General features: G+C 59.3%; 5 protein-coding genes across 6 annotated transcripts; 4 read left to right on the top strand and 1 right to left on the bottom strand.

Annotated features, from left to right (window-relative positions):
- The first annotated feature begins 830 nt into the window (after nt 1–830).
- Nucleotides 831–7,405, top strand: LOC130254514 (aldehyde dehydrogenase family 3 member B1-like). The gene is made up of 11 exons (XM_056494134.1): nt 831–964; nt 1,049–1,255; nt 1,605–1,767; nt 3,809–3,919; nt 4,006–4,126; nt 4,246–4,331; nt 4,533–4,614; nt 4,780–5,166; nt 5,345–5,511; nt 5,685–5,784; nt 6,859–7,405. Exons 1-11 carry the CDS (start codon nt 855–857, stop codon nt 7,050–7,052), a joined length of 1,728 nt encoding a protein of 575 aa, XP_056350109.1. The 5' UTR covers nt 831–854; the 3' UTR covers nt 7,053–7,405.
- Nucleotides 7,406–7,612: 207 nt separating this feature from the next.
- LOC130254515 (aldehyde dehydrogenase family 3 member B1-like) lies at nt 7,613–13,631 on the top strand. Of its 2 annotated transcripts, none has more exons than XM_056494135.1 (10): nt 7,613–7,793; nt 7,937–8,099; nt 8,911–9,021; nt 9,111–9,231; nt 9,362–9,447; nt 9,653–9,734; nt 9,969–10,355; nt 10,538–10,704; nt 10,883–10,982; nt 12,153–13,631. In XM_056494135.1, the coding sequence occupies exons 1-10, from the start codon at nt 7,693–7,695 to the stop codon at nt 12,344–12,346; spliced, it is 1,512 nt and encodes a 503-aa protein (XP_056350110.1). In that variant the 5' UTR covers nt 7,613–7,692; the 3' UTR covers nt 12,347–13,631. The 2 variants fall into 2 exon arrangements, with proteins under 2 accessions (XP_056350110.1, XP_056350111.1); XM_056494136.1 differs by having other exon boundaries at nt 7,614–7,793; nt 7,940–8,099.
- A 423-nt stretch (nt 13,632–14,054) lies between these two features.
- Nucleotides 14,055–15,925, top strand: NDUFS8 (NADH:ubiquinone oxidoreductase core subunit S8). Its single transcript, XM_056494131.1, has 7 exons — nt 14,055–14,162; nt 14,807–14,854; nt 14,937–14,999; nt 15,085–15,174; nt 15,255–15,427; nt 15,503–15,631; nt 15,712–15,925. Exons 1-7 carry the CDS (start codon nt 14,105–14,107, stop codon nt 15,841–15,843), a joined length of 693 nt encoding a protein of 230 aa, XP_056350106.1. The 5' UTR covers nt 14,055–14,104; the 3' UTR covers nt 15,844–15,925.
- A 1,380-nt stretch (nt 15,926–17,305) lies between these two features.
- Nucleotides 17,306–22,607, top strand: TCIRG1 (T cell immune regulator 1, ATPase H+ transporting V0 subunit a3). The gene is made up of 19 exons (XM_056494130.1): nt 17,306–17,808; nt 18,076–18,154; nt 18,242–18,471; nt 18,630–18,724; nt 18,866–18,992; nt 19,077–19,159; nt 19,255–19,348; nt 19,419–19,631; nt 19,997–20,147; nt 20,225–20,364; nt 20,583–20,740; nt 20,812–20,902; nt 20,983–21,101; nt 21,278–21,491; nt 21,577–21,681; nt 21,772–21,882; nt 21,969–22,089; nt 22,175–22,346; nt 22,425–22,607. Exons 1-19 carry the CDS (start codon nt 17,692–17,694, stop codon nt 22,504–22,506), a joined length of 2,502 nt encoding a protein of 833 aa, XP_056350105.1. The 5' UTR covers nt 17,306–17,691; the 3' UTR covers nt 22,507–22,607.
- A 58-nt stretch (nt 22,608–22,665) lies between these two features.
- TBX10 (T-box transcription factor 10) lies at nt 22,666–24,355 on the bottom strand. The gene is made up of 8 exons (XM_056492350.1): nt 24,301–24,355; nt 23,922–24,105; nt 23,746–23,847; nt 23,508–23,679; nt 23,262–23,417; nt 23,127–23,194; nt 22,956–23,044; nt 22,666–22,889 (listed from the first exon to the last, which is right to left on the bottom strand). Exons 1-8 carry the CDS (start codon nt 24,353–24,355, stop codon nt 22,666–22,668), a joined length of 1,050 nt encoding a protein of 349 aa, XP_056348325.1.
- Nucleotides 24,356–24,572: the final 217 nt, after the last annotated feature.

The following is a 24,572-nucleotide window of genomic DNA, read 5'->3' as shown; positions in this document are numbered from 1 at the left end:
TGGGAGCCATCCTGGGGTGCCAGGGCAAAGGGCTCTTCCTGGAGGTGGTCTGGGGGCAGGGTGAGGAGAGTCTGTTGGTCATGGAGCCCTTGGGAAGCAGGATGAAGGGTGTCTGTAGGAGCCCCATGAATCAGGGTGATCCTGGGAGCCGAATAATGGGTTTCTATTGATCACGGATCCCTTGGGAAGCAGGATGAGGGGTGTTGGTGGGATCCCCATTGGTCAGGGTGGTCATGGGAGCATGATGACGGGTGTCTATTGATCATGGAACCCTTGGGAAGCAGGATGAGGGGTGTCTGTGGGAGCCCCATGCGTCAGGTGGTCACAGGAGCAGGATGAGGGGTGTCTGTGTGGTCCAAATGGGTCAAGGTTCATGGTGGTGGTGTGGTGGCCATGGGAGTTCCACCATCCCAAGGGGGAGGTCCCATTCCATCCTATCCCATCCCAGACCTTGTCCCCACTGCCAGCCCCACAGAGGCGGGGCCCAATCCTTCCCGCCCCTGGCCATGGGGCCCAGCCCCACAGCATTTAGGGACCCCCACCCCAAGCCTCGGCAGTGCCTGCCTGGCCTCGCGCTCCTGCAGCTTCCACACAAGCTCCCAGGTAAGCACTGCGGGGTCCCCAAAACTGGCACTCCCTGCATGGCACCCCTCTGACACCCCCCATGCTGGTGGGGGCTGTGGGGCACGGTGGGGGGTTCCCTCGAGGAAGGGCGGGTGTCTGGGCATGGAGAGGGAGAGGGTGACATATGGGGGGCTGCAGCTCTGCCCCCAGATTTGGGGGTGTCTTGTCCCTGAGGTCCCCATAGGTGACCGTACATCAGCAGGGCAGCCTGGGCAGGTCAGTGTCCAGGGATGGCGATTATCCCGGGAATCCCAGGCATCTCCAAGGGCCTCTGGCAGCTGCCCTGGGCTGAGTCATCCCACAACCAGGACGGCCCCGAGCACCAAGCCGCCCTTCAAAGGTGCCGTGGGTGACTCCTCTTGGGATCAAGCCGGCATCTCCAGCACTTCCATCCTGGCATAACCCACGCAGTGTTTTTCCCCAGGGCCACCACATTCTCCATGGAGACCAGCAGCTCCTTCCAACAGCTTGGCATGCAGCAGACCCTCGAGCCCCCCAAGCAGCAGCTCTCGTGCTACAAGTGCAGCACCACGGGCAGTAATCCTGGCAAAGATCCTGGGAAAGCTGCTGGGAGCAGTGGAGGCAGCGGGATCGGGAAGGGGCCAGTGCCAATGGTCTGCAGCACTCCATGGTGAGAGCAAGGGGCTTGGGGCAGAGGGAGACAGGGAGGTGGGCAGGGGAAGCTGTGGCAGTCCCAGGGCTGTGGGGGCCTGAAGTTGGTGCTGGGGGAAAAGTCTGAGGTCTATGAGCCACCACGTCTCAGCATGGCTCAAGGGAGAAGACAGGATCTGCTGGGAATGGTGCTGTGTTGGGCTGCTCCAGCAGCAAGGGAGACAGGTGTGTGTGGACTCCCTGCCCTATCCCCAGGGAAACTGGGGTCCAGTTTGATGCTGGGATGGGGTAATGTGGATTTGGGATGACACAAAGCTCTGAGTAGGTAGAATGGGGCTGGGTCCCATCTAACACCCTCATCCCTGTAGTGGGAACCCCTATGCAGGGCTGGTGAGCCACCTGCGGGCATCCTGGCTCTCAGGGAAGACATGGCCCATGGAATACCGCGTGGCCCAGCTGGAGGCTCTGGGACGCTTCCTGGATGACAAGAAGCAGGAGATCCTGGAAGCCACTGAATTGGACATGGGCAAGGTAAGAGGGGCACGGGCATCACATCTCTTTGAAGTCCTTCATACAGCCTTGTCTGGGTATTGCATCCTTGTGGGGGTCTGGGCACAGGGGTGTCGCTTCCTTGGGGTCCTGCTTCCCCCTTGATGTGCCCCCAGGCTGGTGCATCTGTAAGTGCTGGATCTCAGCAGATCCAGGGATAGCGGAGGGACTGTGCTGTTGATCCCATCCTTGATTCCCTGAAACCAGGCAAAGGTCCTGTTGATGACTGGCCAAGGTGGGAGCATTTCACACTCTGGTTTGCATCCTGAGGGTCCGTGTGACCTCCACAGAGGTGGAGTGCTCCTGGGGTGCTCCTGGCCAGCCCGGCACGCCCGGGATTATTGGCATTGAGCAACGTGTTGGCACTTGCACATTCCTGCCAGGGCCTCCAAGGGACTGGTTTCACTGGCACGGTGGCATGGGCAGGGCTCTGGATAGGGCTCAGGGTATTGTGGCATGCCAGGAGCTCCTGGACAATCTGCTGGTGAAGTGGGAGCATCCACAGCATGGATAATTCTAGTGGTGTCAGTTCATCATCCCTGGAGGTGTTCAAGGCCAGGCTGGATGGGGCTTGGAGTAACCTGGGCTGGTGGAAAGTGTCCCTACCCATGACAGGGCAGAGTTGGATGAGCTTCAATTCCAAGATTCCATGATATGATCCTCACCTCTTTGTTCAGCATCAGTGAAGTGGCCCATGCCCTCATGCCCTTTCCATGTCCTGCCTTCTCCCAAGGCTCCTAATTGCCTTGTTTGTTGGAGGCAAGGCCTTCTCCTTCAGCCAGGATTTGATAGGCATCAGTGCTCTGAGTGTGTCCATCGTCTTTCCTAATTATGCCTAATTAGATCTGGTTGTCCAGTAATGAGCTTGTTATGCAGCCAGGCCCTCATAGCTGGATGGACACTTCACCTGCTCTTACGTGGCTGAGGTGGTGTCTCACCTCCAGCGGTGCCGGTTCCTCTCTGCTGATGATGATTGGATGACCTCAGACTTAATGTCCTATCTCACAACCTTTGTGTCTCATCAAAATTCTTAATGAACCATCATCTTCCTTATCCTGGTGATGCCATCGTCATCCTGGGCTGAGAACAGCCCGTTGCTTCACCCCATTATCTCATGTGCCTGTTGAGCCCTCACGTCCAAGAGGGTCCTCGCACCTCCTGGCAGCTGCATTTCGGGGACCTGAAGGTCTCTCAGTGGTGGAGGATCCTGGGCATCAGCAACCAGCCTTCTCAATGCCAAAGTGGTGTGGGGATGGGAGGAACATTTCAATCCAGGGGTAGTTTTGGGTTGGAGGAGTCCAAAATACGATGTTGCAGCACAGGAGCTTTGCTCCCTCTGCTCTCCACAGTCATGAAGGGGCTCCACTGAGCCTGCTGAGCTGTCCCTAGTGTCTTCACACTTTTCCTGCAAGGATGATATGATCCCAATCTGTGCTCCACAGCTATGGAGAGGAGCCACTTCTCCATCACTAAGGGTTTAATCAAGCTGTGGTTCTTATTACTTCCCTTTAGTAAAGGTCTTAGGACTTTGACTAAACTTCAGACTAAATGATGCAACTTTTGTCCACGGGTGGTGGAAGGAAGCTTGGGGCTTTGCTTCCAGCTTGACTATCCAAGTGGTCAGGATGCTTTCCACCAGGACCAGCTCTTCAGGAGCTCTGGTGACATTGCTTAGGTGTCCCCTTGGCTCAGGGGACTGGCTCTGTTGCCAGTTCATAGTGCTGAGCTCAGAAATTTGTTAAATACCATGAAAATACTCAATTTTGGTTTGGGTTTTTTTTTTTTCCTTCTGGCCAAATAACTATTTTCATAAAATTGCTGGGACACTCATATTCCCTGGGAGTTACAGGAGGTGATGGAAACTTCTGCTGAAGAAATCCTCCCACTATTCATGTTTGGAAGAGGGCAGAGATGCCTCCTGGCATGATAGGGTTGGCATTGGGGCGATGGGGTCGGTGTTAGGGTGACAGGGTCAGTGATGGGGTCAGTGTTGGGGTGGCATTTCCATGATGTCTGTCCCCAGCCATCCTTCGAGGCTTTCTTCAGTGAGGTCCTCCTCTGCAAGAATGAGCTCAATGTCACCCTCAACAACCTGTCCCAGTGGATGAAGGATGAGCACGTGGACAAGAACCTGGTAAGAAGGAAGCGCTGGGAAAGGGAAGTGGGGGAGAGGGATTGCTGGTGGGGAAGGCAGTGCTGAGGTCATGTTCTTCCTCGAAGGTGATGCAGCTGGACTCTGCCTTCATCCGCAAGGACCCCTACGGGGTGGTGCTCATCATAGCGCCCTGGAACTACCCTATCCAGCTCTTCCTGGTGCCCCTCATCGGGGCCATCGCTGCTGGTGAGCCCAACCCTCCAGTCCCTGACCTGGAAGTGCCAGGGTCTCCCCAGGGGTCTTGTCCATAGAAGGGCTGGCTGTCACTGTGTCACTGTGCTGATGTCCTGTTCATCTTCCCCCAGGGAACTGTGTCATCATCAAACCCTCAGAGATCTCCAAGAACACAGAGAGACTCATTGCTGAAACGCTGAGCTGTTACCTGGACAATGTGAGAAGCCTTTCTTGTCTTTGTCTTTGTCTGCTGTTCCTGGGCCATGGTGTTCCCAAACCTGCCTCACACCCACCATCCCCACACATCATCTATGTGCAGAACCATCTCCCTCCATGCTCAGCCAATGTCCCAGCATCCTGGGATGCTGCTGGTGAGGACAGATGGTGACATGCGGGAATTTTTTCTGTTTCCTTGCAGGATTGCTTTGCTGTGGTGACAGGCGGCGTGCCAGAGACCACCAGGCTGTTGGAGAACAAGTTTGACTACATCTTCTTCACAGGTACATCCCATGGGACAGAGCAGAGCCCTGCCTGGATGTGGTGCCAGGATCTGTTGGAGGATCTGGGATGTGTATCTGAGGTCTGCCAGGACCCAGTGCCACATCCCAGAGCCGTGCCATGGCTGGTGGGATTCCCACCTCAATCCATGTTTTCCCTGCCCGCAGGCAGCCCCTCCGTGGGGCGGATCATCATGACGGCCGCTGCCAAGCACCTGACGCCGGTGACGCTGGAGCTGGGGGGCAAGAACCCCTGCTACGTGTCGGACACCTGCGACGTGACCAACGTGGCGCGGCGCGTGGCCTGGGGCCGCTTCTTCAACGCGGGGCAGACCTGCATCGCGCCCGACTACCTGCTCTGCACCGTAGAGATGCAGGAGAAGCTCATGCCCGCCCTGCGCGAGGCCATCACCGAGTTTTTCGGCCCCAACCCCCGAGAGTCCCCGGATTTCGGCCGCATCATTAGTGACAAGCAGTTCCAGCGGCTGCGGGCGCTGCTGGGCAGTGGGCGCGTGGCCCTCGGGGGACAGACGGACGAGGCAGAGCGCTACATCGGTGAGGCTTGGGGGTCACCCACATCTTGGTGAGCACAGCGGGGGTTTTCAGGGGCTCTTCGTAGAGGGGAGGCTCTAGAGGGAAAAGAGTTTTAGGGGTGCTTGAAAATGGCTGCTGAGGGGAGGTTTCACCTCCGACTTCTGTGCCTGGCTGATGCTGTCGGGTTTCCTCTCTGCAGCTCCCACGGTGCTGGCAGATGTGCTGCCCTCAGATCCCGCCATGCAGGAGGAGGTCTTCGGGCCCATCCTGCCCATCGTCGTCATCGCCAACATGGATGAAGCCATCGACTTCATCAACGCCCGGCCGCGGCCGTTGGCCGTCTACGCCTTCTCCTGCGACAGCAAGGTGTGTCTGTGGAGCAGGAGAAGTGGAGAGGGAAGTCAGGCAACACCTCCACCAGCTCCAGGATGTGCTCTGAAGGGTCTTTAGATGTTCCCGGTCTGGGAACATCTGATGGGTAAACTGGGTGATGTTTGCCAAGTGCAAGCCCCTCATCTACCTTCTCTGCTCCCTCCCAGATAGTGAACCAGGTCCTGGAGCGGACGAGTAGCGGAGGCTTCTGTGGCAATGACACCCTGATGCAAGGGGCACTGCCCTCGCTGCCCTTCGGAGGCATTGGTAGGTCCAAAATCTCCAGTCCTGGTCCTTGGGAGCCGGGTGTGATCCGTGGCCTAAGCCATGGTGAGGAATGTGAGTGTCCTCCTGCAGCCCCTGTGGTTCTGGGCTAGATCCCTTAATGTCCCTCAGGAGCCAGATTGTACCTTCATTCCAACTTTTAGGACAAAATAGTAGGAACAAAACACTTATGAAAACCTGGAGAACCTCTTTCAGGATCTTGGAGATCCTCCTTGTAGAAGAAAAAATTTTTGGTCTCCAGTTTTTGCTTTCTCAGGTTAAAAGTGAGGCTGCTCAACCCTGGGCTATGGGTGTAGCATGGTTCAGGGATACAGGAATACAGGAATGTTGTTTCCCAGAATGTCTTCCCCATGTCTTGATCTCTTCCCAAAATATTTCTGGGATAAGTCCCTTCATTTCGTGCTGTCCTTGCTCAGCATCTCTGTCGGGGCTGGCATCTGAGTCAGACATAATGAAACACTTAGTCAATTAATTCCTCACCTGCCTGTGGCTCAGGGAGCAATTTTTCGTACTTCCCATTCCGTAACTTATCTTTATTGGGAATGATTCAGACCAACCACCTTCAATTATCGGGTAAAGCCACTTTAGAACAGGTGAAGGGGCTGGAGTCATTGGGGTGACATGATACCAAAGCTTCCATGGGAAGTCACTTGGCTCTTAACCTCCAGTTAAACTAGCCACAGGAACTGGGAGAACTGGTGTTGCCAATGTGGCTCCAGGATTTTAGAGTTCCAGGAAGAAGGTCATGGGGAGATATGGTGGAGCGTCGTGGAGGGAAATCAAGACTTGCAGAACCCAGCAAAGCTTGTGTAGGTAAATGGAGATGGGTAAAAAGGACACGCTGGGCCTCCAATCTGCTGAGCTGCAGCAGGATTGGCTGGATTGAGCATCCATATACCTGAAGGAGGCACTGGAAAAACTGAATTCCTCCACCATGCATGTCTGTGCTGCTCAGAAAATCCTGTAGGTGTCTTTTTCCCCTGTTTTGATGCTTGGAGAAGGCATCATCAGGAGCAGAGTCCCGTCTTGAGCACGGACCTGTCCTGTGTGTTCCAGGGAACAGTGGCCTGGGAAAATACCATGGAAAGTTCACCTTTGACACCTTCTCCCACCACCGTGGCTGCCTGCACCGGAGCATGGGGCTGGAGACACTCAACAGCCCACGCTACCCCCCGTACACCCAGCAGAAGATGGGGCTCTTCACCTCCGCCTTCGAGGTGAAGCGCAGGGGCACCTGCACCCTGCTCTGAGGATGTCATGGAGTCAGCGTTGGAGGACTGGGACTGTCCCTCTCTCCCTCTTCATCACACTCCCCACTTTTGCACCGTGTCCTTTGCCTCACTGGAGCATGTTGGACAGCCAGGATGGACATCCCCTCCTGCACCTTTGTGGCCTCTGCTCCGAAACCATTTTCCAGGACACAGCTGAAATGACCAAAAACTTTTGCTTACTCCAAACCTCTCTTTCTGTTGGAGTAGCACTCTTATCAGTCCCATCTCCCCTCAAATGGACTTTTCCTTTGGAATGAACCTCTCTCCCTGCTCGCTGTTGCTCTTTGCTCTGTGTAACTCTGCCTGTAGTAAAGACTTTGCATCAAACTCTCTCCCAGCCTCTCTTTGTGCCTCCCTCCTCTGGTTTGGGGGTGCTGGGAGGCTTGGAGGGGCGTTCCCCTTCCCAACAGTTGTAGCTGGAATGGAGCCAGCAGTGACAGTGTGGTGGGGCAGGCAGCCAAGGGTCAGGCAGGCGGCCAAGGGGCAGGGCAGGCAGCCAAGGGTCAGGCAGGCGGCCAAGGGGCAGGGCAGGCAGCTGGCAGCCACCCTGTTAGCTGAGAAGAGGGAAGCTGTGATTGATAATCCCAGAACAAACATTTTGCCCCACCCCTGTGGGAGCATGGAGACTGGAACTGTCTTCCTGCAGCTCCCTGAGAGCGAGGCCAGGAGAGCCCCTGAGGGTGATGGTGGGAGCGGGAGTGTGGACGGTGATGCCATGAGGTGAGAGGGACGAAGGGTGGCAGGAGGGGTCCCGGTGCTCCATCCTCTCCCTGGAGTGGCAGCTGGATGCTGGGCTGGGGCAATGCCGAGCTCTGAGGAGCTGGGATGGGGCTGGCGTCCCTCTAACACCCCTGACCCCAAAGCAGGAACCCCTATGCAGGGCTGGTGAGCCACCTGCGAGCATCCTGGCTTTCTGGCAAGACTCGACCCATGGAATACCGTGTGGCCCAGCTGGAGGCCCTGGGACGATTCCTGGATGACAAGAAGCAGCAGATCCTGGAGGCCACTGCCTCTGACTTGGGCAAGGTGAGAGGGGACAGGAACAGGAGGACTTGGTGGCTGGAGGAGCTGGGGGGCTCCCACAGCCCAGCTGGGGTGCTTTGTCTTTCTCTCATTGGGTTCTCCAGCCCTGCCTGGGCTCTGCCTTGGGCTGGCAGCTCTGGATTTGGGAGACTGAGGTGAAGCATGTCCCAGTCACCATCCTCCAGAGTCCATCCCTGCTCTGCCATAGACAGAGGGGGCTGTGGGGAGCTCCTTGGTGTGGATAGCTGTTGATGATTGAGAGAGAGACAGGGACTACTGATTCGTGATCAGAATCCAAATTTACTGTGAGCTACATATGCTTATATACCATTTTTAGGAAGGCTAGTAATTTTTTACTGCATTAATTGGGTTAAATATCACACAGACAAACTTTACATTTCTACTTACTTCAATCTTCTTTCCTTGATCCAATCTTCTTGTAATCTTCAAAGCTCTGTTTTCTCTTGGTTGTCTTGGTTGAGCCTGGATCCCCTGGGTCTGCAGCCAGAGCCTTAATACCACATAGGGCTCATTGTCTTCTCTTCTCCAACCTAGTCCCTTTGGACACCCTCCCTGTTCTTCCTGTTGTCCAGATGAATGCGATCTGCATAATTTTTCCTACTTTTAAGCAGCCACTTCTTAAAAATGTTATGTTGCAGACACAGGGGGTGCTCAACACCCTTAGGGAGTAAAATCCAGCATGGGATGTAGAGGGCTTCATTCCCCAAATCCTGGACAAAACACTATGGAGTGTTGGGATTAGAGGATATGCAGGACATGCCAAAGTGACATGTTGTATCCTTGGTGTCTGCAGGCACCCTTTGAAACCGAATTATCTGAGATCATGCTGTGCAAGAACGAGCTCCACGAGACCTTGAACAGCCTCTCCCACTGGATGAAGGATGAGCACGTGAACAAGAACCTGGTGAGAAGGAAGAGGAGAGAGAGGATGGGAGGCAGAGCTGGGTGGGATGGTGGTGCAGGGTGGGACCTGACGTGGCCGGTGTCCCACAGGCGATGCAGCTGGACTCTGCCTTCATCCGCAAGGACCCCTACGGGGTGGTGCTCATCATAGCGCCCTGGAACTACCCCATCCAGCTCTTCCTGGTGCCTCTCATCGGGGCCATCGCTGCAGGTGAGCCCAACCCTCCAGTCCCCTGGCCTGGAGGATCCCAGCAGTGCCAAGCACTGGTGAGGGCACCTCATCCATAGAAGGGCTAGCTGTCATCATGTCACAGCTCCAACATCCTGTCTGTCTTCTCCAGGGAACTGTGTCATTATCAAACCCTCAGAGGTGTCCAAGAACACAGAAAGACTTGTGGCAGAAGAGCTGCCTGGCTACCTGGACAAGGTGGGACACTCTCCCCATCCCTGTGTCATGGCTGGGGCACCCCTGCACACACTAAGCTGTGCTCTGTACCTGACTCACATACCATCTCTGGTTCCATGTATTGCCCAACTTCCTTCCTCCATGCCCAGCCAGAGCCCCAGCCTCCCAAGATGATGTTGGTGGGGACAGATGGTGACAGAACAGGGCTTTTCTCATTTCCTTGCAGGATTGCTTTGCTGTGGTGACAGGCGGCGTGCCAGAGACCACCAGGCTGCTGGAGAACAAGTTTGACTACATCTTCTTCACAGGTACATCCCATGGGACAGAGCAGAGCCCTGCCTCGATTTTGTGTTAGGAGGAAGATGGGTTCCCTCCAGACATTCACTGCAAAGAAGGCAGGGATTGCGTTGGGGATGTGTGCCAGGATCTGTTGGAGGATCTGGGATGTGTATCTGAGGTCTGCCAGGACCCAGTGCCACATCCCAGAGCCGTGCCATGGCTGATGGGACTCCCACCTCAATCCATGTTTTCCCTGCCCGCAGGCAGCCCCCCGGTGGGGCGGATCATCATGACGGCCGCTGCCAAGCACCTGACGCCGGTGACGCTGGAGCTGGGGGGCAAGAACCCCTGCTACGTGTCGGACACCTGCGACGTGACCAACGTGGCGCGGCGCGTGGCCTGGGGCCGCTTCTTCAACGCGGGGCAGACCTGCACCGCGCCCGACTACCTGCTCTGCACCATAGAGATGCAGGAGAAGCTGCTCCCGGCCCTGCGTAAGGCCATCAGCGATTTCTATGGCCCCAACCCCCGAGAGTCCCCGGATTTCGGCCGCATTGTGAGCGACAAGCAGTTCCAGCGGGTGCAGAGGCTGCTGGGCAGCGGGCGTGTGGCCCTCGGGGGACAGACGGACGAGGCAGAGCGCTACATCGGTGAGGCTTGGGGGTCACCCACATCTTCATCCCTGCACGGAGCACATTTCGGGTTTGGAGAAGATTATGATGGGAACTGGGTGCTTGGCCAGGTGGCCTGTTGTACAGGAGGTGGGTCCTGGGGGGACAATAAAGGTGTCACCTCCGTGCCTGGCTGATGCTGTTGGGTTTCCTCTCTGCAGCTCCCACGGTGCTGGTGGATGTGCAGCCCTCAGACCCCATCATGCAGGAGGAGATCTTTGGGCCCATCCTGCCCATCGTCGTCATCGCCAACATGGATGAAGCCATCGACTTCATCAACAGCCGGGAGCGGCCATTGGTCCTCTACGCCTTCTCCTCCAATGACAAGGTAGAGCCAAGCCAGCACTGCACCTACCCTGTCCTCCTTGGCACCTGTATCCAGCCATGTTTGTGCTCCAAGTGTTCCCCTCACAGCACACAGCCCGAGTTAGGGGGCATGGATTGTGTTTGGAAGTAGGGAAACGGGGTGGGAGACCCATGTCCCATCTTCTTTGTGTCATTCCCAGGTGGTGAAGCAGGTCCTGGAGCGGACGAGCAGCGGCGGCTTCTGTGGCAATGACACCCTGATGCATATGACACTGCCCTCACTGCCCTTCGGAGGCATTGGTAGGTCCAAAATCCCCAGTCCTGGCCACTGGGAGCCAGGTGTGATCCATGGTCGGGAAGGGTCTCAAGAGGAATTCCCAGCTCCAGAGGGCTCAGTAGTGCATAGGGAAATTCTCCTCCAGAAGCCCTTTGCTTCACCTTGGGCTCTTGGGCTTTGCTGGACACCTGTGGAGCACACTGAGGTTCTTTCTCTCCATACTCCCCATTCCAGGCTCTGTGTTCCCTGGATCAGTGGAAATGTCTTGCTTAAAACATAGGGAATCAGGGATTGTAGCAACCGGTTTAGTGGGAGGTGTCCCTGCCCATGGCAGGGGGGTGGAACTGGATAATCTTTAAGGTCCTTTCCAACCCAAACTATTCTGGGATTCCATGATGGATACACCCCCTTTTTATGGAATGATCTCCACTACCAGCTCCTGTTTTCTACTTTTTTCCTCTCATCCCACTCAGCTGGCCAGGAGGCATCAGTGACCTCCCTTTATCCTGGGGCTGCTGATGTGAGAGATACTGAACCCAGTGCATCACCCCAACCACAAATAGTGTTTTATCAGGAAAGCTGACTGGCTCAGGATGACTCATGGAATTTTGTCCCATCTGTTTAGCAAATGATGTGTGGATTTCCTTATTTTTTGCCAGCGTGCCTGGCTTTCCTGTGCCTGTTCCTGGCCAGCCAGCTTCCATCTCCCAACATTGATTCTTGGGGCTGGGTCCCACCTCACCAAAGGCACCTTGGTCATTGTGCCTCTCCACCCCTGCAGTCTGGCCCCCTTGCAGCAGGCCTGGATCCAGCATGGATGGGAAGTATTCCTGTTGGTAGGGAAGATCATTTGGTGGGAGCATCTTGCTGCTGCCATCACCTCATCAGCGACACCCTTCCAGCTGTTAAATATGTTAATTGAAATGGTAAAATCCACTGATGAGAGAGTTTTTGGGAATCTCTCTACCTCCCAGTATAATCTTCCCACTCCAAACATCCACTTAGATGTGCACTAGGTCACCTCCATAGTCCTTTTTGGGTCACATTCCTGGGAAGCTGATCCATGGCTTGGAAAACAGCCGGATGAAGTCGTGGTGCTGCTTTTACAGAGCTGGGAGCTTAATCTGGGGTTCTTTGACCCAAAGGATGGCCAGATCCAGCCACCCAGCAGGGTCCTGTGCTGTGTATTCCAGGGAACAGCGGCCTGGGGCTGTACCACGGGAAGTTCAGCTTTGACACCTTCTCCCACCACCGCGGGTGCCTGAAGCGCGGGATGGGCCGGGAGCCCCTCAACGCCCCACGCTACCCCCCCTACAGCAGGAAGAACTTTGGGCTCATCCAGGCCACCTCCTCGGTGACACGGAGGAGTGACTGTACCCTGCTCTGAGATCTCCACATCCCCCCTGGAGCCTCCGCACTCAGCACAGCTCCTGCTGCTGGTCCCGCTGCCCAGGTGCAATGAGAGGCGTTTCTCACATCCTGTGTGCTGCCCTTGCACCACCCTGCACTCCTGCTCACCCCAAAAGTCTCGTTTCCCTCCATCCCAGTCCCACATCCCCTTTTTCTGGCTCTCTGGGGCTTTATTTCCACTGGTACTACCAGAGCAGCATTGCGTACCCCACCTAGAGATCCACAACAACTCCCTGATCCCAAATCCTTCAGCTGGGATGATCCTGGTTTCTCCTGCTCCATGATCCCAGTTTCCTTTGCCCCATGATCTCAGTGTATTTTGCCCTGTGTTCCCGGTTTTTATTGCTCCAGGATCCCAAGTTTCCTTTGCCCCATGATCTCAGTGTCCTTTGCCCCATGATCCCATTTATCTTGCCCTGTGATCCCATTTATCTTGCCCTATGATCCCAGTCTCCTTCATTCCATGCTGCTCCATTCTTGGGGGCTGGTTGTGCTGGTAAAGGGATACCCATTCTTGTTGGGCTGTGGGTTCTCCTGGCTGAATCCCACAGGGATCCCCCTGGGTGGGTAGATGGAGAGAATTGGACAAGGGGGTTGACATAAGGACAGTTTAATAGGGAGTGGGAAATGTTAAAAATTACAATGTAATATTTGCATTTATGTATTAGCTTATGCATGCTAATATTGACCATAAATATTCGAATACAGTACAATGTATAATTCTATTTAGCTGTTCATGAGTATAACAAAATCTATTGGTTTAAGTATGTACCCTATAGTTTATAGAAATAGTGGTGTGATGCATGTATTATATTGTAGGCCTTAACAAAAACACAAAGTGTTTAGAATGCTTCTATGTGACTGAAAGTAATTATGTTGGTTCTCACATCTGGTGACTGACCTCTCCAAGATATGAAACAGTGACAAAGCAGAGCACCGGAGAAGAATCATAGAAGAATTTGTTAACCCCTTATTGGAGGATGTGGAACAAAAGGATGGAGACAAGAAGAAATAAAACATATCTCACAAGATTCTGTGCAGTAAAGTTAGACCATAGAGAAAACAAACCGAAGAGTTGCTGAAACATCAAGAACTCACAAAAATGTCTGAATAATGCATGAAGCACATGAATATGTACTTCGGTAATGTAACAGTATATAGATCACACTCTCTGACTTTACCAGTGTGCATTTTGGCCAAAAGCCAAGGGCACGCCAGCCTTGGTTGATGTTTTTATGCCTTATTAAAATTCTAAAAAGAAACTTCTACACTGCAAATCTCGCTCATCACGGAAACATCCCCGGTGCCCACCTCCAGGGACGGAGCCGGCGCTGAGGGGTCGTGGCCAACCCTGAGCCCCCCAGAGGCGGAGCTGGGCTTTGTGGTGAATCCAAGTGTCTGAGCCGCTCCAGCTTCGAGATCTTCCGGCACCCGCGGCCCGAGCTGCTCCAGGCACCGGACGGAAAGCTCCGGAGCTCGGGAAGCCCTGGAAGAGTGGCAGGCTCCGCGCCGGCACCGCAACCACGCGGCTCCGCCATGAACACGCGCTTCCGCTTCCGCCCTTCGGCCACGCCCCTTCCCCTTCCCACCAATCACCGCGCGGCACAGCCGCCTTCCCCCAATCAGCGACGCCTTCCCCTCTTTCCTCCCGCCCCCCCGCCCGTTGCGGGACTCCCACCAATGAGAAGCGCGTCCGCCGCCGCTCGCCCCGCCCACGGCGCTCTGCCGTACGCGCATGCGCAGTGCCCGCGGGGGCGGCCAGGGGTCAGGACGGCGGAGGGCCCTTGGGGCAGGTGAGGGGGAATGGGGGGCCCGGGGGAGCTTGGGGGGCCCGGGGGGCGGCCCGCGGCTGTGGTCGTCCCCGGTGGCGTGTAGTGTCCGCCTAAATCCCGCTTGGGGCAGAGGGGGCGGCGCGGACACTGCGTTACCCGCCCCCCCTCCTCTCAGAAGGGACACACAGAGGCTGAGCGGGGATTTTGGGGGTGACAGGGAGGGTCGGTCCTGCTGGGGGCCCAGGTGGGTGCGGGACCGCGGGGAGGGGCCTTGGGGACACGTGGGACCGCAGGACATTAGGGCCCCTGGATCCATAGGGGTGGGAGGGGATGGGACACCTGGGTGCCCCTGGGGGGTGAGGGAGCAGGATGCGCGGGTCCCTTTCAGGGGGTGGACAAGATACCCGGGTCTCTTGGGGGATACACTTGGGTCCCTTAAGAGGGGGCTGTGAGGAGGGACAGGATGCCTGGGTGCCTTGAGAGGGGTTGGCGGAGGAAACAGGGTGCCTGGGTCCCTGGGGGGAAGCCCCCTTGTGGGGTGTTGGGATAAGGGTGCCTGGGGATCAGGGTCTCTTTGGGTGGAGGGTGGGGATCAGGGTGCCAGTGTCCCCATGGGAAGTGGGGCCCTCTGACAGGCCATTACTGAGATTCCCTCTGCACCCCAGGACTGGCCATGGCAGCGCTGCGACTGCTGTACCAGGCTGCCCGTGCAGGTGAGGCCGCCCGGGAATCCCCAAACCTCCTGAACCCCCCAAACCCCACCTTGACCCTGCTGACCCTCCTGTCCCTCCCCAGGCCCCCTGGCCCCGCTGGGCTCCCTGCGCCCGCTCAGCACCAGCACCCCCAGGGACTGTTACAGTGAGTACGGCCATGCCACCCCCGTGGGGGCTCAGCTCCCTCCCCGGGGCTCTGCAGGGTGGGCACAGCTCCCCTCTTCCCACAGAGTACGTCAACGTCCGGGAGCCGGCCATGGACATGCGATCCATCACTGACCGCGCCGCCCAGACCCTGCTCTGGACCGAGCTCGTCCGAGGTGAGACCCGCTCACCCTCCTCATTTCGGGGGTGATCCCCCCGTCCCAAATATACCACAACCCCTCTTTCTCCCTCGCAGGCCTGGCCATGACCCTGAGCTACCTTTTCCGTGAGCCGGCCACCATCAATTACCCGTTTGAGAAGGGCCCGCTGAGCCCGCGGTTCCGCGGGGAGCACGCGCTGCGCCGCTACCCGTCCGGGGAGGAGCGCTGCATCGCCTGCAAGCTCTGCGAGGCCGTGTGCCCAGCACAGGTGAGCCTTCCTCCCCCTCTCCCTCCCCCTCCTCCTGCTCCCCCGGGGCTCCGTGTGACGGTGTCCCTGTGCCAGGCCATCACCATCGAGGCCGAGCCCCGCGCCGACGGCAGCCGCCGCACCACCCGCTACGACATCGACATGACCAAGTGCATCTACTGCGGGTTCTGCCAGGAGGCCTGTCCTGTGGATGCCATCGTGGAGGTGAGTGCAGCCTGGGGGGACTGCAGGACTCCCTTTTCCTGCCATGGTGACCCCAAGGGTAACCCCGTCCCACCCTGCAGGGCCCCAACTTTGAGTTCTCGACGGAGACGCACGAGGAGCTGCTCTACAACAAGGAGAAGCTGCTCAACAACGGCGACAAGTGGGAGGCTGAGATTGCAGCCAACATCCAGGCCGATTACCTGTACCGGTGACGGCCCCTACCCGCCCCCCAAATAAAGTGTTTGGGGGTTCTCCCCCTCTGTTGGCACTGTGAGTGCCAGCCTCTTCCCATAACTCCGTGTCTTTTCCTTTCCATCGCTGGGGTCAGACGCCCTGACCCTTGGGGGGACCCATCCCTGGGTGTGTGGTTGTGTTTTGGGGGGCAGATGTGGGTCCTGGGGTTGGGGTAGGGGGTGGTTTGCAGGGAAAGGTGTGGGAGATGGAGTGGGGCAGGCAAGGATGGAGGGGAAGTGCTGGGGGGATTTGGAAATGTGGGAGCATCATTTCCAGCTTCTGAGGGCAGCCAGGGTGGGGGCACCAGGTAATCCTGGCAAGGGAGGTTCCCAGTAGTACTGTGAGGGTCCCAGTGATGCCTCTGATTCGGGTGATCCCAGCAGAGGGTCCCGGTGGTACCAGTGGGGGAGCCTCTTGTGCCATTGGTATGGATTCCCAATGGTGCTGGTGTGTGGGTACCAGTGTGGGGTGCCTGGCAAGTCTGGCAGCAGTTTCACAGTGTGGGGATCCCAGCAGGGAGATCCTGTGCTTCCACTTAGGACCTGCTCCTTGAAGGTGAGAGTAATGCAGGGATGGATTAGAGTGAGAGCACTTTTAACAATGGGTGTTTGTAGGTATGTATGAGTAAAGTTTATTTTAGAACACTTGGGTTGCAATGGAAAGCAGGTATGTAGCTGTTTTGGTCACTAATATCTACAGTAATACAGCAACATGAAAGCATAAAAAATTTTACTTTAAAGAAATGTATAAGGAAAAAGAGAAAAAAAGAACTAAAAGATAAGGGGAAAAATAAATCACACGTGGCAGATCTTGTGACTTGGTTGTTGCAATTTAGTTGTCCTTTGGTTGAAGTGATGGTCTTGATCTGTCGGCAGTGGGGGAAGTCCGATGGGTTAAAATGTGATCGGGCTCGGGGGGAGTGCCCAGGTTTCAATCCTCTGGTGAACGGCCTCAGAAATGAGTCTGGGAGCGCTACGGGGGTGTTTGATGCTCAACGATCCCTTCTCAGCCGCCTGTCACGGCGGCGCAGTTCAGCCGGTGATGCCGGAGGGGAAGTATTAGAGCTGAGCGAGTTGTGCAAGGGAGAGCCACGAGCAGGACGAGAGCGACCATTGCGCCTTGCAGGATGCAGGCAGTGACAGTCCCCGCCTTTGTTTTGTGCAGATTGGGCAGCAGCACCCCAAACCCCTTCTCTCCAGGCATGGCAACCTGGCTCCTGCACAATTTGAGTAATTACTAGCTAACAGTCCGGTGTGGGGGTCCTGCTGATACTGGCGGGCGGTTTCGCATTCCCATCCTTCTCGGGGGATGCTGCGGGGCTCCTGTCTCGGGGCGGGGAGCGGTACATCCCGGGGAGCGGCGGGGCCGGGCCGGCCGGCCCCTCCCTCCCGGGGCCGGGCTCTTCCTGGGGAAGAGGAAGTGCTGGATCCCGGCCGAGCCCGGCGGGTGGGTCCGGAGCGGGTCCGGCCCCGGGGCGGTCCCGGGGCGGGGAATGGCCGGGCCTGACTCACAGGCAGCTGAATGGGGCGGGGGCTGGAGGGGGAAGGGGGCATTTCGAAAGTGCTTTGCCAGCCCGGTGCCGGGCACAGCCGCGTGTGACTGAGCGGGCCGGTTCCCCACGGTCACAGCCCGGTTCCGCCGGGACACCGGGGCAACCTCTGCCCTGTTGTTCCCCTTTCCAGCCCGCACCCCCCTTCCTCAGGTTCCCATTCTCATCCCACCCCGCTCCCTTCTGTTCCGTTCTGTCCCATCCCCAGGTGTGTGCCCTGACGCCGCCGCGGCCCGGACCGGACCGGACCGGACCGAACCGGAGGTCTCGGGGGGCCATGGGGTCCCTGTTCCGCAGCGAGGAGGTTTGCCTGGCCCAGCTCTTCCTCCAGTCGGCTTCTGCCTACAGCTGCATCAGCGAGCTGGGGGAGCGCGGGCTGCTGGAGTTCAGAGACGTGAGTCGGGGCTGGGCGGGCGTTTTGGGGTGTTTGGGGTGCGGGGGGTCCGGCTGGCTGGGACTGGGTGCACTGGGTGTGGGGTGCGTGGTTTGGGGTGCTCTGTGTACAGGGGGTTTGGTGTGGTCGCGTTTGGGGTGGGTGTTTTGAGGTGCCGTGGGAACAGGGAAGTTGGTCAGGCTGGGTTTGGTGCCCGGGCTGCGTATTCCCGCGGGATGCTGAACCCCCAGCCCAATGCGGGGCCAAGCCTTGACTGTACCCCCGCAGCTGAACCCCCATGTGAGCCCCTTCCAGCGGCGCTTCGTGGGCGAGGTGCGGCGCTGCGAGGAGATGGAGAAGACCTTCAGTGAGTGGCGGGGGGCCGCGGGCTGACTTCGGGGGGGGCTTCTCAGGCTCGGGCCCCTCGGTCTGACCGTGTCCCCCCCTTGTCCAGCCTTCCTGCAGCAGGAGCTGCGGGCCGCGGGGCGGGTGCCGGGGCCGTGTGCCGAGAGCCCGCGGGCTCCGGCGGCGCGGGAAGCGCTGCGGGTGCAGGAGCAGTCGGAGCAGCTGGCGCAGGAGCTGCGGGAGGTGTCCCGGAACCGCGCGTCCCTGCGGGACAGACTGCGGGACCTGCGCCAGTACCTGCACGTGCTGCGCGAGGGACAGCGCTTCACCAGCCTGCCGGTGGGTCCGGGGGTCCCTGCCGTGGGTCCGGGGGTCCCTGCCGGTGGGTCCGGGGGTCCCTGCCGTGGGTCCGGGGGTCCCCGCCCGCCTGCTGCTTTGGGTGCTGCTTCGTGCCTCAGTTTCCCCCAGGCTCATCCCTCTGCTCCACATCGTCGCAGGCCCCCCTGGGCTCCCCGCCGCGGCCACGGGCGCTCTCGGAGCGTGAGCCCATCCTCGACCCCTCCCTGCACCAGCACCTGGAGCGCAAGATCAAGTGAGAGGGGGAAAGGTGTGGGGTCGGGGGTGGAGAGGGGCTCTGGGGCAGCTGTGGGATAAGGCTTGGAGATGACCTGAGGGGCAGTGGTGCAGCCGTGGAGAGGTTTGCCTATCCCAAGACTCTGCTGTGTCCCTGCAGTTTCGTGGCCGGCGTCATCCACCCGTGGCGAGTGACCGCCTTCGAGCGGCTGCTGTGGCGCGCCTGCCGCGGGTACCTGGTGGCCTCCTTCGTGGAGATGCCCGAGCCCATGGATGACCCGGTCACGGTGAGGCAGCAGTGGGCTGGGGGAGGGAGCTGGCATGGCTGTGGGGCTGGGACACCGGAGTGACATGGGCTGTGCTGTCCCCAGGGCGAGAGCATCACCTGGGTCATCTTCCTCATCTCCCACTGGGGCGAGCAGATTGGGCAGAAGATCCGCAAGATCTCGGACTGGTGAGTGGCCATGCCCATGGGGAGGTTTATTCAGTAACACCTGCTCTGGACCATGCCCTGACACCCCCTGACACGGCGATGTCCCTCCGTCCCAGCTTCCACTGCCAGGTGTATCCGTACCCGGAGAGTGAGGCCAGCAGGACAGACACCATTACCAAGCTGCACGGGCAGATCCAGGAGCTCAGTGTGGTGAGCTGGGTGCCATGAGGGGTTGTGGGGGCCATGCTTGGATTGCCATCCCTGACACAGGTGCCCGCAGACGCTGGAGGAGACGGAGAAGTACCTGGCGGAGGTGCTGGACAAGGTGGCCGTGGCGCTGCCCACCTGGCGTGTGCAGGTGCAGAAGATGAAGGCCATCTACCTCGTCCTCAACCAGTGCAGCTTCGACGTCACCAAGAAGTGCCTCATCGCCGAGGTCTGGTGTCCCGTGCAGGACCTCACCCAAGTGCAGGATGCCCTGCGCCAGGGATCCGTGAGTGGCTCGGCACCCTCGTCCCGGGCGTGCTCAGTGTCCCATATCCTTGCACCAGGGATTGTTCAGTGTATCCACGTTCCTTTTGTGGGTCTGCTCAGTTGTCCTTGTGTCAGGAGTTGCTCTGTGTTCCCATGTACTTGTGCCTGAGTTTCTTGGTGTCCCATGTCTTCATGTCAAGGGTTTCTCAGTGTCCCCATGTCCTCATGCCAGAGGTCGCTTGGTGTCTCTATGTGCCCCCATCACGGTGGGGCATGTGCCAGCCTGGGGAGGGATGGTGGGATGGGTGCCAGGGGCAGGCTCCATGTGCTGAGCAGGAGAGTGCTGGGGGTGCCAGGATCAGGTTCTGGGTGCTGTTCCCTCAGTACCAGAGCGGCTCCAGCGTGGAGTGCTTCGTGCAGCGCGTCCCCACCTCGGAGAGCCCCCCCACCCTCATCCGCACCAACAAGTTCACCGCCGGCTTCCAGAGCATCGTGGACGCCTATGGGGTGGCCAGTTACCAGGAGGTGAACCCCGGTACGGCCCCCTGGCACCCCCTGAGGCCCAGGGCTGAGAGGAGACCCCTTGTGTAACACACTCCCTGTGTCCCACAGCACCCTACGCCATCATCACCTTCCCCTTCATCTTCGCCATCATGTTTGGGGACGTGGGGCACGGGCTGCTCATGTTCCTCTTTGCGCTCTGGATGGTGCTGTACGAGGACAGCCCCCGCCTGCGGCAGGGCACCAACGAGGTGGGGGCAGGATGGAGCGGGAGGGATGCAGCTGGGGACATGGAGTGGGGTTGGAGATGTGGGACACGGTTGGGGATGTGGGATGGGGATGTGGATGATACAGGATGAGGCTTGTGGCTCGGGACAGGGACAGGATGGGTCAGGGTGGTTGTGTGGGAAGGGAAGGTGTGGGGCAGGGGAGGTGGTGTGGGACATGGGAGTGGTGTTTGCTCTCCTAGATCTGGCTGATGTTCTTCGAGGGGCGCTACCTCATCTTGCTCATGGGCGCCTTCTCCATCTACACCGGCTTCATCTACAACGAGTGCTTCAGCAAGGCCACCGTCATCTTCCCCTCCGCCTGGAGCGTGGCCACCATGGCCAACCACTCTTCCTGGAGGTGGGGTCCCACCCCTGTGCCCCCTGCCTGGGTCCCCATCTCCCTGCTGACACCCCTTGCTCTGCCCCCAGCTCTGCATACCTCGCCACCCACCGCTTGCTCACCCTGGACCCTAACGTCACCGGTGTCTTCCGAGGGCCGTATCCATTTGGGATTGACCCAGTGAGTGTCCCATGGGGAGGACCACGAGGCAGAACCCTCTTTGGGGTGGTGCAGAGTCTCACCCACCTTGTTTGTGGCAGATCTGGAGCTTGGCCACCAACCACCTCAACTTCCTCAACTCCTTCAAGATGAAGATGTCAGTGGTGCTGGGCATCGTGCACATGGGCTTTGGCGTCGTGTTGGGGATCTTCAACCACGTGTGAGTCCTTGGGCTGCACCCATGGGCTCTGGTCATGCCAAGGGGACCGGGATTGGACTCACCTGGGAGGGATGGGGCGGCAGCTGGGGTCTTGTGTCCCTGCACCTTGGTGGGTGCCGAGGACGTGCGAGGGTGCGGAGGGACAGGTTGAACACAACCGATGTCCTCCCACCCAGGCACTTCAAGCAGCGGCACCGGCTGGTCCTGGAGTTCCTCCCAGAGATGATTTTCCTCCTGGCCCTTTTTGGCTACCTGGTGGTCCTCATCTTCTACAAATGGATCAAGTTCGGTGCTGCTGACTCCCGGGTGGCCCCCAGCATCCTCATCCACTTCATCGACATGTTCCTCTTCACCTCCAATGCCGAGAACCTCCCGCTCTACCCGGGACAGGTACCACCCCACCGACCTGGCAGCACCTGCTCCCCACCCCAGCTGGGAGAGGGTTAGACTCCAAAATGCTCTCCTCATGCTGCAGGTGCCAGTGCAGACAGCGCTGGTGGTGCTGGCGCTGGCGTCGGTGCCCGTCCTGCTCCTGGGGACGCCGCTGTACCAGTGGTGCCGGCAGCGTGCCCCGAGGACGGTAAGGCCAGGGGTCATGGGGGGCTCCATGGGGAGGATCCCCATGGGGGGATCACGGGGAGGTCTCACTGCTGGTGCTGTCCCGGTGCAGCCACTGGCCAGAGGGGAACAGGAGACTCTGCTGGAGGGGCAGGACGCCAGGAATTCTGTCAATGCCACCATAGAGGACGTGGAGAGTGGGGGCCACAGCCCTGATGCCAAGGTGAGAGGCATCCAGGCGGGCTTTGGTGCTGGGATGAGGGAGTCTGTGCCCTCTGCTGATGTCCCATCTCCCCTCCCTCCCTGCAGCACTCGGACTTCGGCGAAATCTTCATGCACCAGGCGATCCACACCATCGAGTACTGCCTGGGCTGCGTCTCCAACACCGCGTCCTACCTGCGGCTCTGGGCGCTCAGCCTGGCACACGCCCGTGAGTCCCCTTGGTCCCCCCTTGTCCCACTCAGAGCCAGGCACACCCTCACTCCCCCTCCTGCTCTTGTCCCTCCCGTTCCCAGAGCTCTCGGAGGTCCTGTGGACCATGGTGATGCGGAATGGCTTCGTGGGGCTGAGCTACGTGGGCGGCGTGGTGCTGGTGCCCGTCTTCGCCGCCTTCGCCGTGCTGACCGTGGCCATCCTGCTGGTGATGGAGGGGCTCTCTGCCTTCCTCCACGCCCTGCGCCTGCACTGGTGAGCCCCCAAAGCTGGTTGGGGTCTGGGGGGGTGATGGACCCCCCAGAGCACTCCTGAACCCCCTCTCCTTGCCAGGGTGGAGTTCCAGAATAAGTTCTACGTGGGTGCTGGATACAAGCTGTGCCCCTTCGCCTTCGCCCCGGACACCTGGGATTAGCTGGCCGCGAGGATTCCAGGGGCATGGAACATCAAATTCCCCCCACTGGACCCCTGGAGCCTCCTTGGCAGTGAATAAAGCTGTCCCTGTGTCTCCCCCCAGCTGTGTGTTGCCATTGCTTGGGTAGGAGGTGCAGGAGGAGTTTGGGGGTGCCCCCCGTCACTGCTGGCCATAGCCAAATGTGGGGGCTGTGGTGGGGCCATAGGTGCTGAGTGGGGAGAAGGCAGGCAGGGGGTAGGGCAGGGTGTGGGGTTTGGCTCCCACATAAACACCAGGGGGGCAGGTGAGGGGCTGGAAGGTGGGTGCAGCGAGCTCAGGGAAACTGGGGGGTGCTGCTGGTTGTTGGGGGGCAGCAGCCAGAGCCCCGTGGCTGCGTGGAGCCCCTGCAGTGGGGAGAGGCAGCAGCAGGGGCTCAGCCCCCCCTGCAGCCCCCCCTGCAGCCCCCCTACCTTTCCCCTGCTTCTCGGGGCGGGGGGGCAGCGGGGTGGCCCGGGCGCGGGGCACCGCACCCAGCAGGGACCCTGCCGGCGCCCCACACCTGCAAGAGAGGTGGGGTGGGGGCTCAGGGGTGGCTCGACATCCTCCCCCTGGTGTGGGGGTGATGCCCAGGGGTGCCTTACCACGGCTCGGGGTCGCCGTCCCGAAACCCCTTGGCGAAGGGGTTGCTGGCGATCTTCAGCTGGGTGATCTGCGGAGGGGAGCGGGGTCAGGGAGTCCCTGGGAGCGTGCCCCGATCCCCTTCTGCTGGTGCTCACCCGGTGATTCTGGTAGGCTGTCACTGCCATGAACTGGGTCTCGGGGAAGCTGAAGGACTTGAAGTTCTGGTGGGCGAAGCGCTCGCTGTCGCGCCGCGGGTCCACGAAGACGACGTGGAAGCGGGGCTGGTAGCGGTGCATGGAGTTGAGGATGATCTGGGGGAGGGAAAGAGGAGGTGGCCGGACCTCCCCCGGGCAGGGATGCACCGCGTCCCCCCCATCACCCACCCCCAGCGGGGTCCTCACGTGGCCGTTGTCATCCAGGAGGTTGTTGGTCAGCTTGAGCTTGTCGAAGGACACGATCTGCCGCATCCACTGCGCGCCCTTGGCCGGGGAGTCGGGGTGGAAGTGGACGCGGCCAGGAGCGGCCGGCTCGGCTCGGCCCGCCGCCAGCCAGGACGAGCTGTGGAAGGCGTATCTGCAGGGCAGGGAGGGGCTCAGCTCACCCAGATCTGGTCCCCTGCCCCCATTGCCCCATCCCCACCTGTATCTCTTGTCGTCCAGTGGGATGAAATCCATGAGCAGGACGTAGTCGGCCAATGGATCCAACCCCGACAGCTTCACCTGGAAGGTGGGGAACATCCTCCTGCACACAGAGAGGGGGGTGGGAAGGGGGTGCCTCCCCGCCTTTGCAGCCCCCCAGGCCGCCCCAGTGCCCACCTGCCCGCCTTGGTGACGATCATCTCGGTGCCCAGGCGGTTGAACTCCTCCCAGAGGCTGCCCATCTCCAGCCGTGCCGCGGCGTGGCACACGCGCCGGTTCTTGCCGCCGGCCCCCGGCCCCTCGCCCGCCCACCCGAGGCCAGGGGTGCACAGAGACCCCTCACTCGGGCCCGCCAGGAATGCTGCAGAGGGTTGAAGGCGCGCTGGTTTGGGGGAGCAGACCCCGTGCGGGGCCATCCCATCAAACCCTCCCTCCATGGAGATGGTGGCAGGATCAGGGCGTCCTGTCCCCCACAGCAAGGGTTTCATCCCCATCCCCGCCACACCCCAAAACGCCCGCAGGACCCCAGCACTGCGCTGTCATGGGTGGGTTTTACCTGCCATGGGTGTGGTGGCAGGGCAGGAGGTGTCCGTGTTTCCGTTCCCCGGCATGGCGGCAGCGGGACCCGCCAGCTCCCTCCCGGTGCAGCGCCGGCTCCGCAGTGTCCCTGCAGCCTGCCGGGGGTTTTATGCCCCAGCTCGGGGCTGCAGAGGCGTGGGCTGGAGCCGAGGTGGTCCTCGGGGGCTGGAGCACGGCCCCCTTCCCCAGCCTGCCTTCGCGCCTTGACGTGGCGTTGATGGACGGGAGGCGAGCGGTGGCACCGCTGGG

The sequence above is a fragment of the Oenanthe melanoleuca genome, chromosome 5, assembly GCF_029582105.1.
Source record: "Oenanthe melanoleuca isolate GR-GAL-2019-014 chromosome 5, OMel1.0, whole genome shotgun sequence".
In the NCBI taxonomy this organism is placed as follows: Eukaryota; Metazoa; Chordata; class Aves; order Passeriformes; family Muscicapidae; genus Oenanthe; species Oenanthe melanoleuca.
Note: the sequence above shows the minus strand (reverse complement) of the source record. Positions and strands in the feature narration are given on the sequence as shown.

Coding starts and splice junctions, on each gene's coding strand:
- LOC130254514 (XM_056494134.1), top strand. CDS start 855: ATGGCGATTATCCCGGGAATCCCAGGCATCTCCAAGGGCCTCTGGCAG. Junction 3,920..4,005: donor AGCACGTGGACAAGAACCTG/GTAAGAAGGAAG, acceptor TCTTCCTCGAAG/GTGATGCAGCTGGACTCTGC. Junction 4,127..4,245: donor CATCGGGGCCATCGCTGCTG/GTGAGCCCAACC, acceptor ATCTTCCCCCAG/GGAACTGTGTCATCATCAAA.
- TBX10 (XM_056492350.1), bottom strand. CDS start 24,355: ATGCCGGGGAACGGAAACACGGACACCTCCTGCCCTGCCACCACACCC. Junction 23,680..23,745: donor CTGGACGACAAGAGATACAG/GTGGGGATGGGG, acceptor CCTGCCCTGCAG/ATACGCCTTCCACAGCTCGT. Junction 23,045..23,126: donor GACGGCGACCCCGAGCCGTG/GTAAGGCACCCC, acceptor CCTCTCTTGCAG/GTGTGGGGCGCCGGCAGGGT.
- TCIRG1 (XM_056494130.1), top strand. CDS start 17,692: ATGGGGTCCCTGTTCCGCAGCGAGGAGGTTTGCCTGGCCCAGCTCTTC. Junction 19,349..19,418: donor AGATCCAGGAGCTCAGTGTG/GTGAGCTGGGTG, acceptor AGGTGCCCGCAG/ACGCTGGAGGAGACGGAGAA. Junction 20,741..20,811: donor GCCAACCACTCTTCCTGGAG/GTGGGGTCCCAC, acceptor CTCTGCCCCCAG/CTCTGCATACCTCGCCACCC.
- NDUFS8 (XM_056494131.1), top strand. CDS start 14,105: ATGCGCAGTGCCCGCGGGGGCGGCCAGGGGTCAGGACGGCGGAGGGCC. Junction 15,000..15,084: donor CACCCCCAGGGACTGTTACA/GTGAGTACGGCC, acceptor CTCTTCCCACAG/AGTACGTCAACGTCCGGGAG. Junction 15,428..15,502: donor AGGCCGTGTGCCCAGCACAG/GTGAGCCTTCCT, acceptor TCCCTGTGCCAG/GCCATCACCATCGAGGCCGA.
- LOC130254515 (XM_056494135.1), top strand. CDS start 7,693: ATGGAGACTGGAACTGTCTTCCTGCAGCTCCCTGAGAGCGAGGCCAGG. Junction 9,022..9,110: donor AGCACGTGAACAAGAACCTG/GTGAGAAGGAAG, acceptor GGTGTCCCACAG/GCGATGCAGCTGGACTCTGC. Junction 10,705..10,882: donor CCTTCTCCTCCAATGACAAG/GTAGAGCCAAGC, acceptor TGTCATTCCCAG/GTGGTGAAGCAGGTCCTGGA.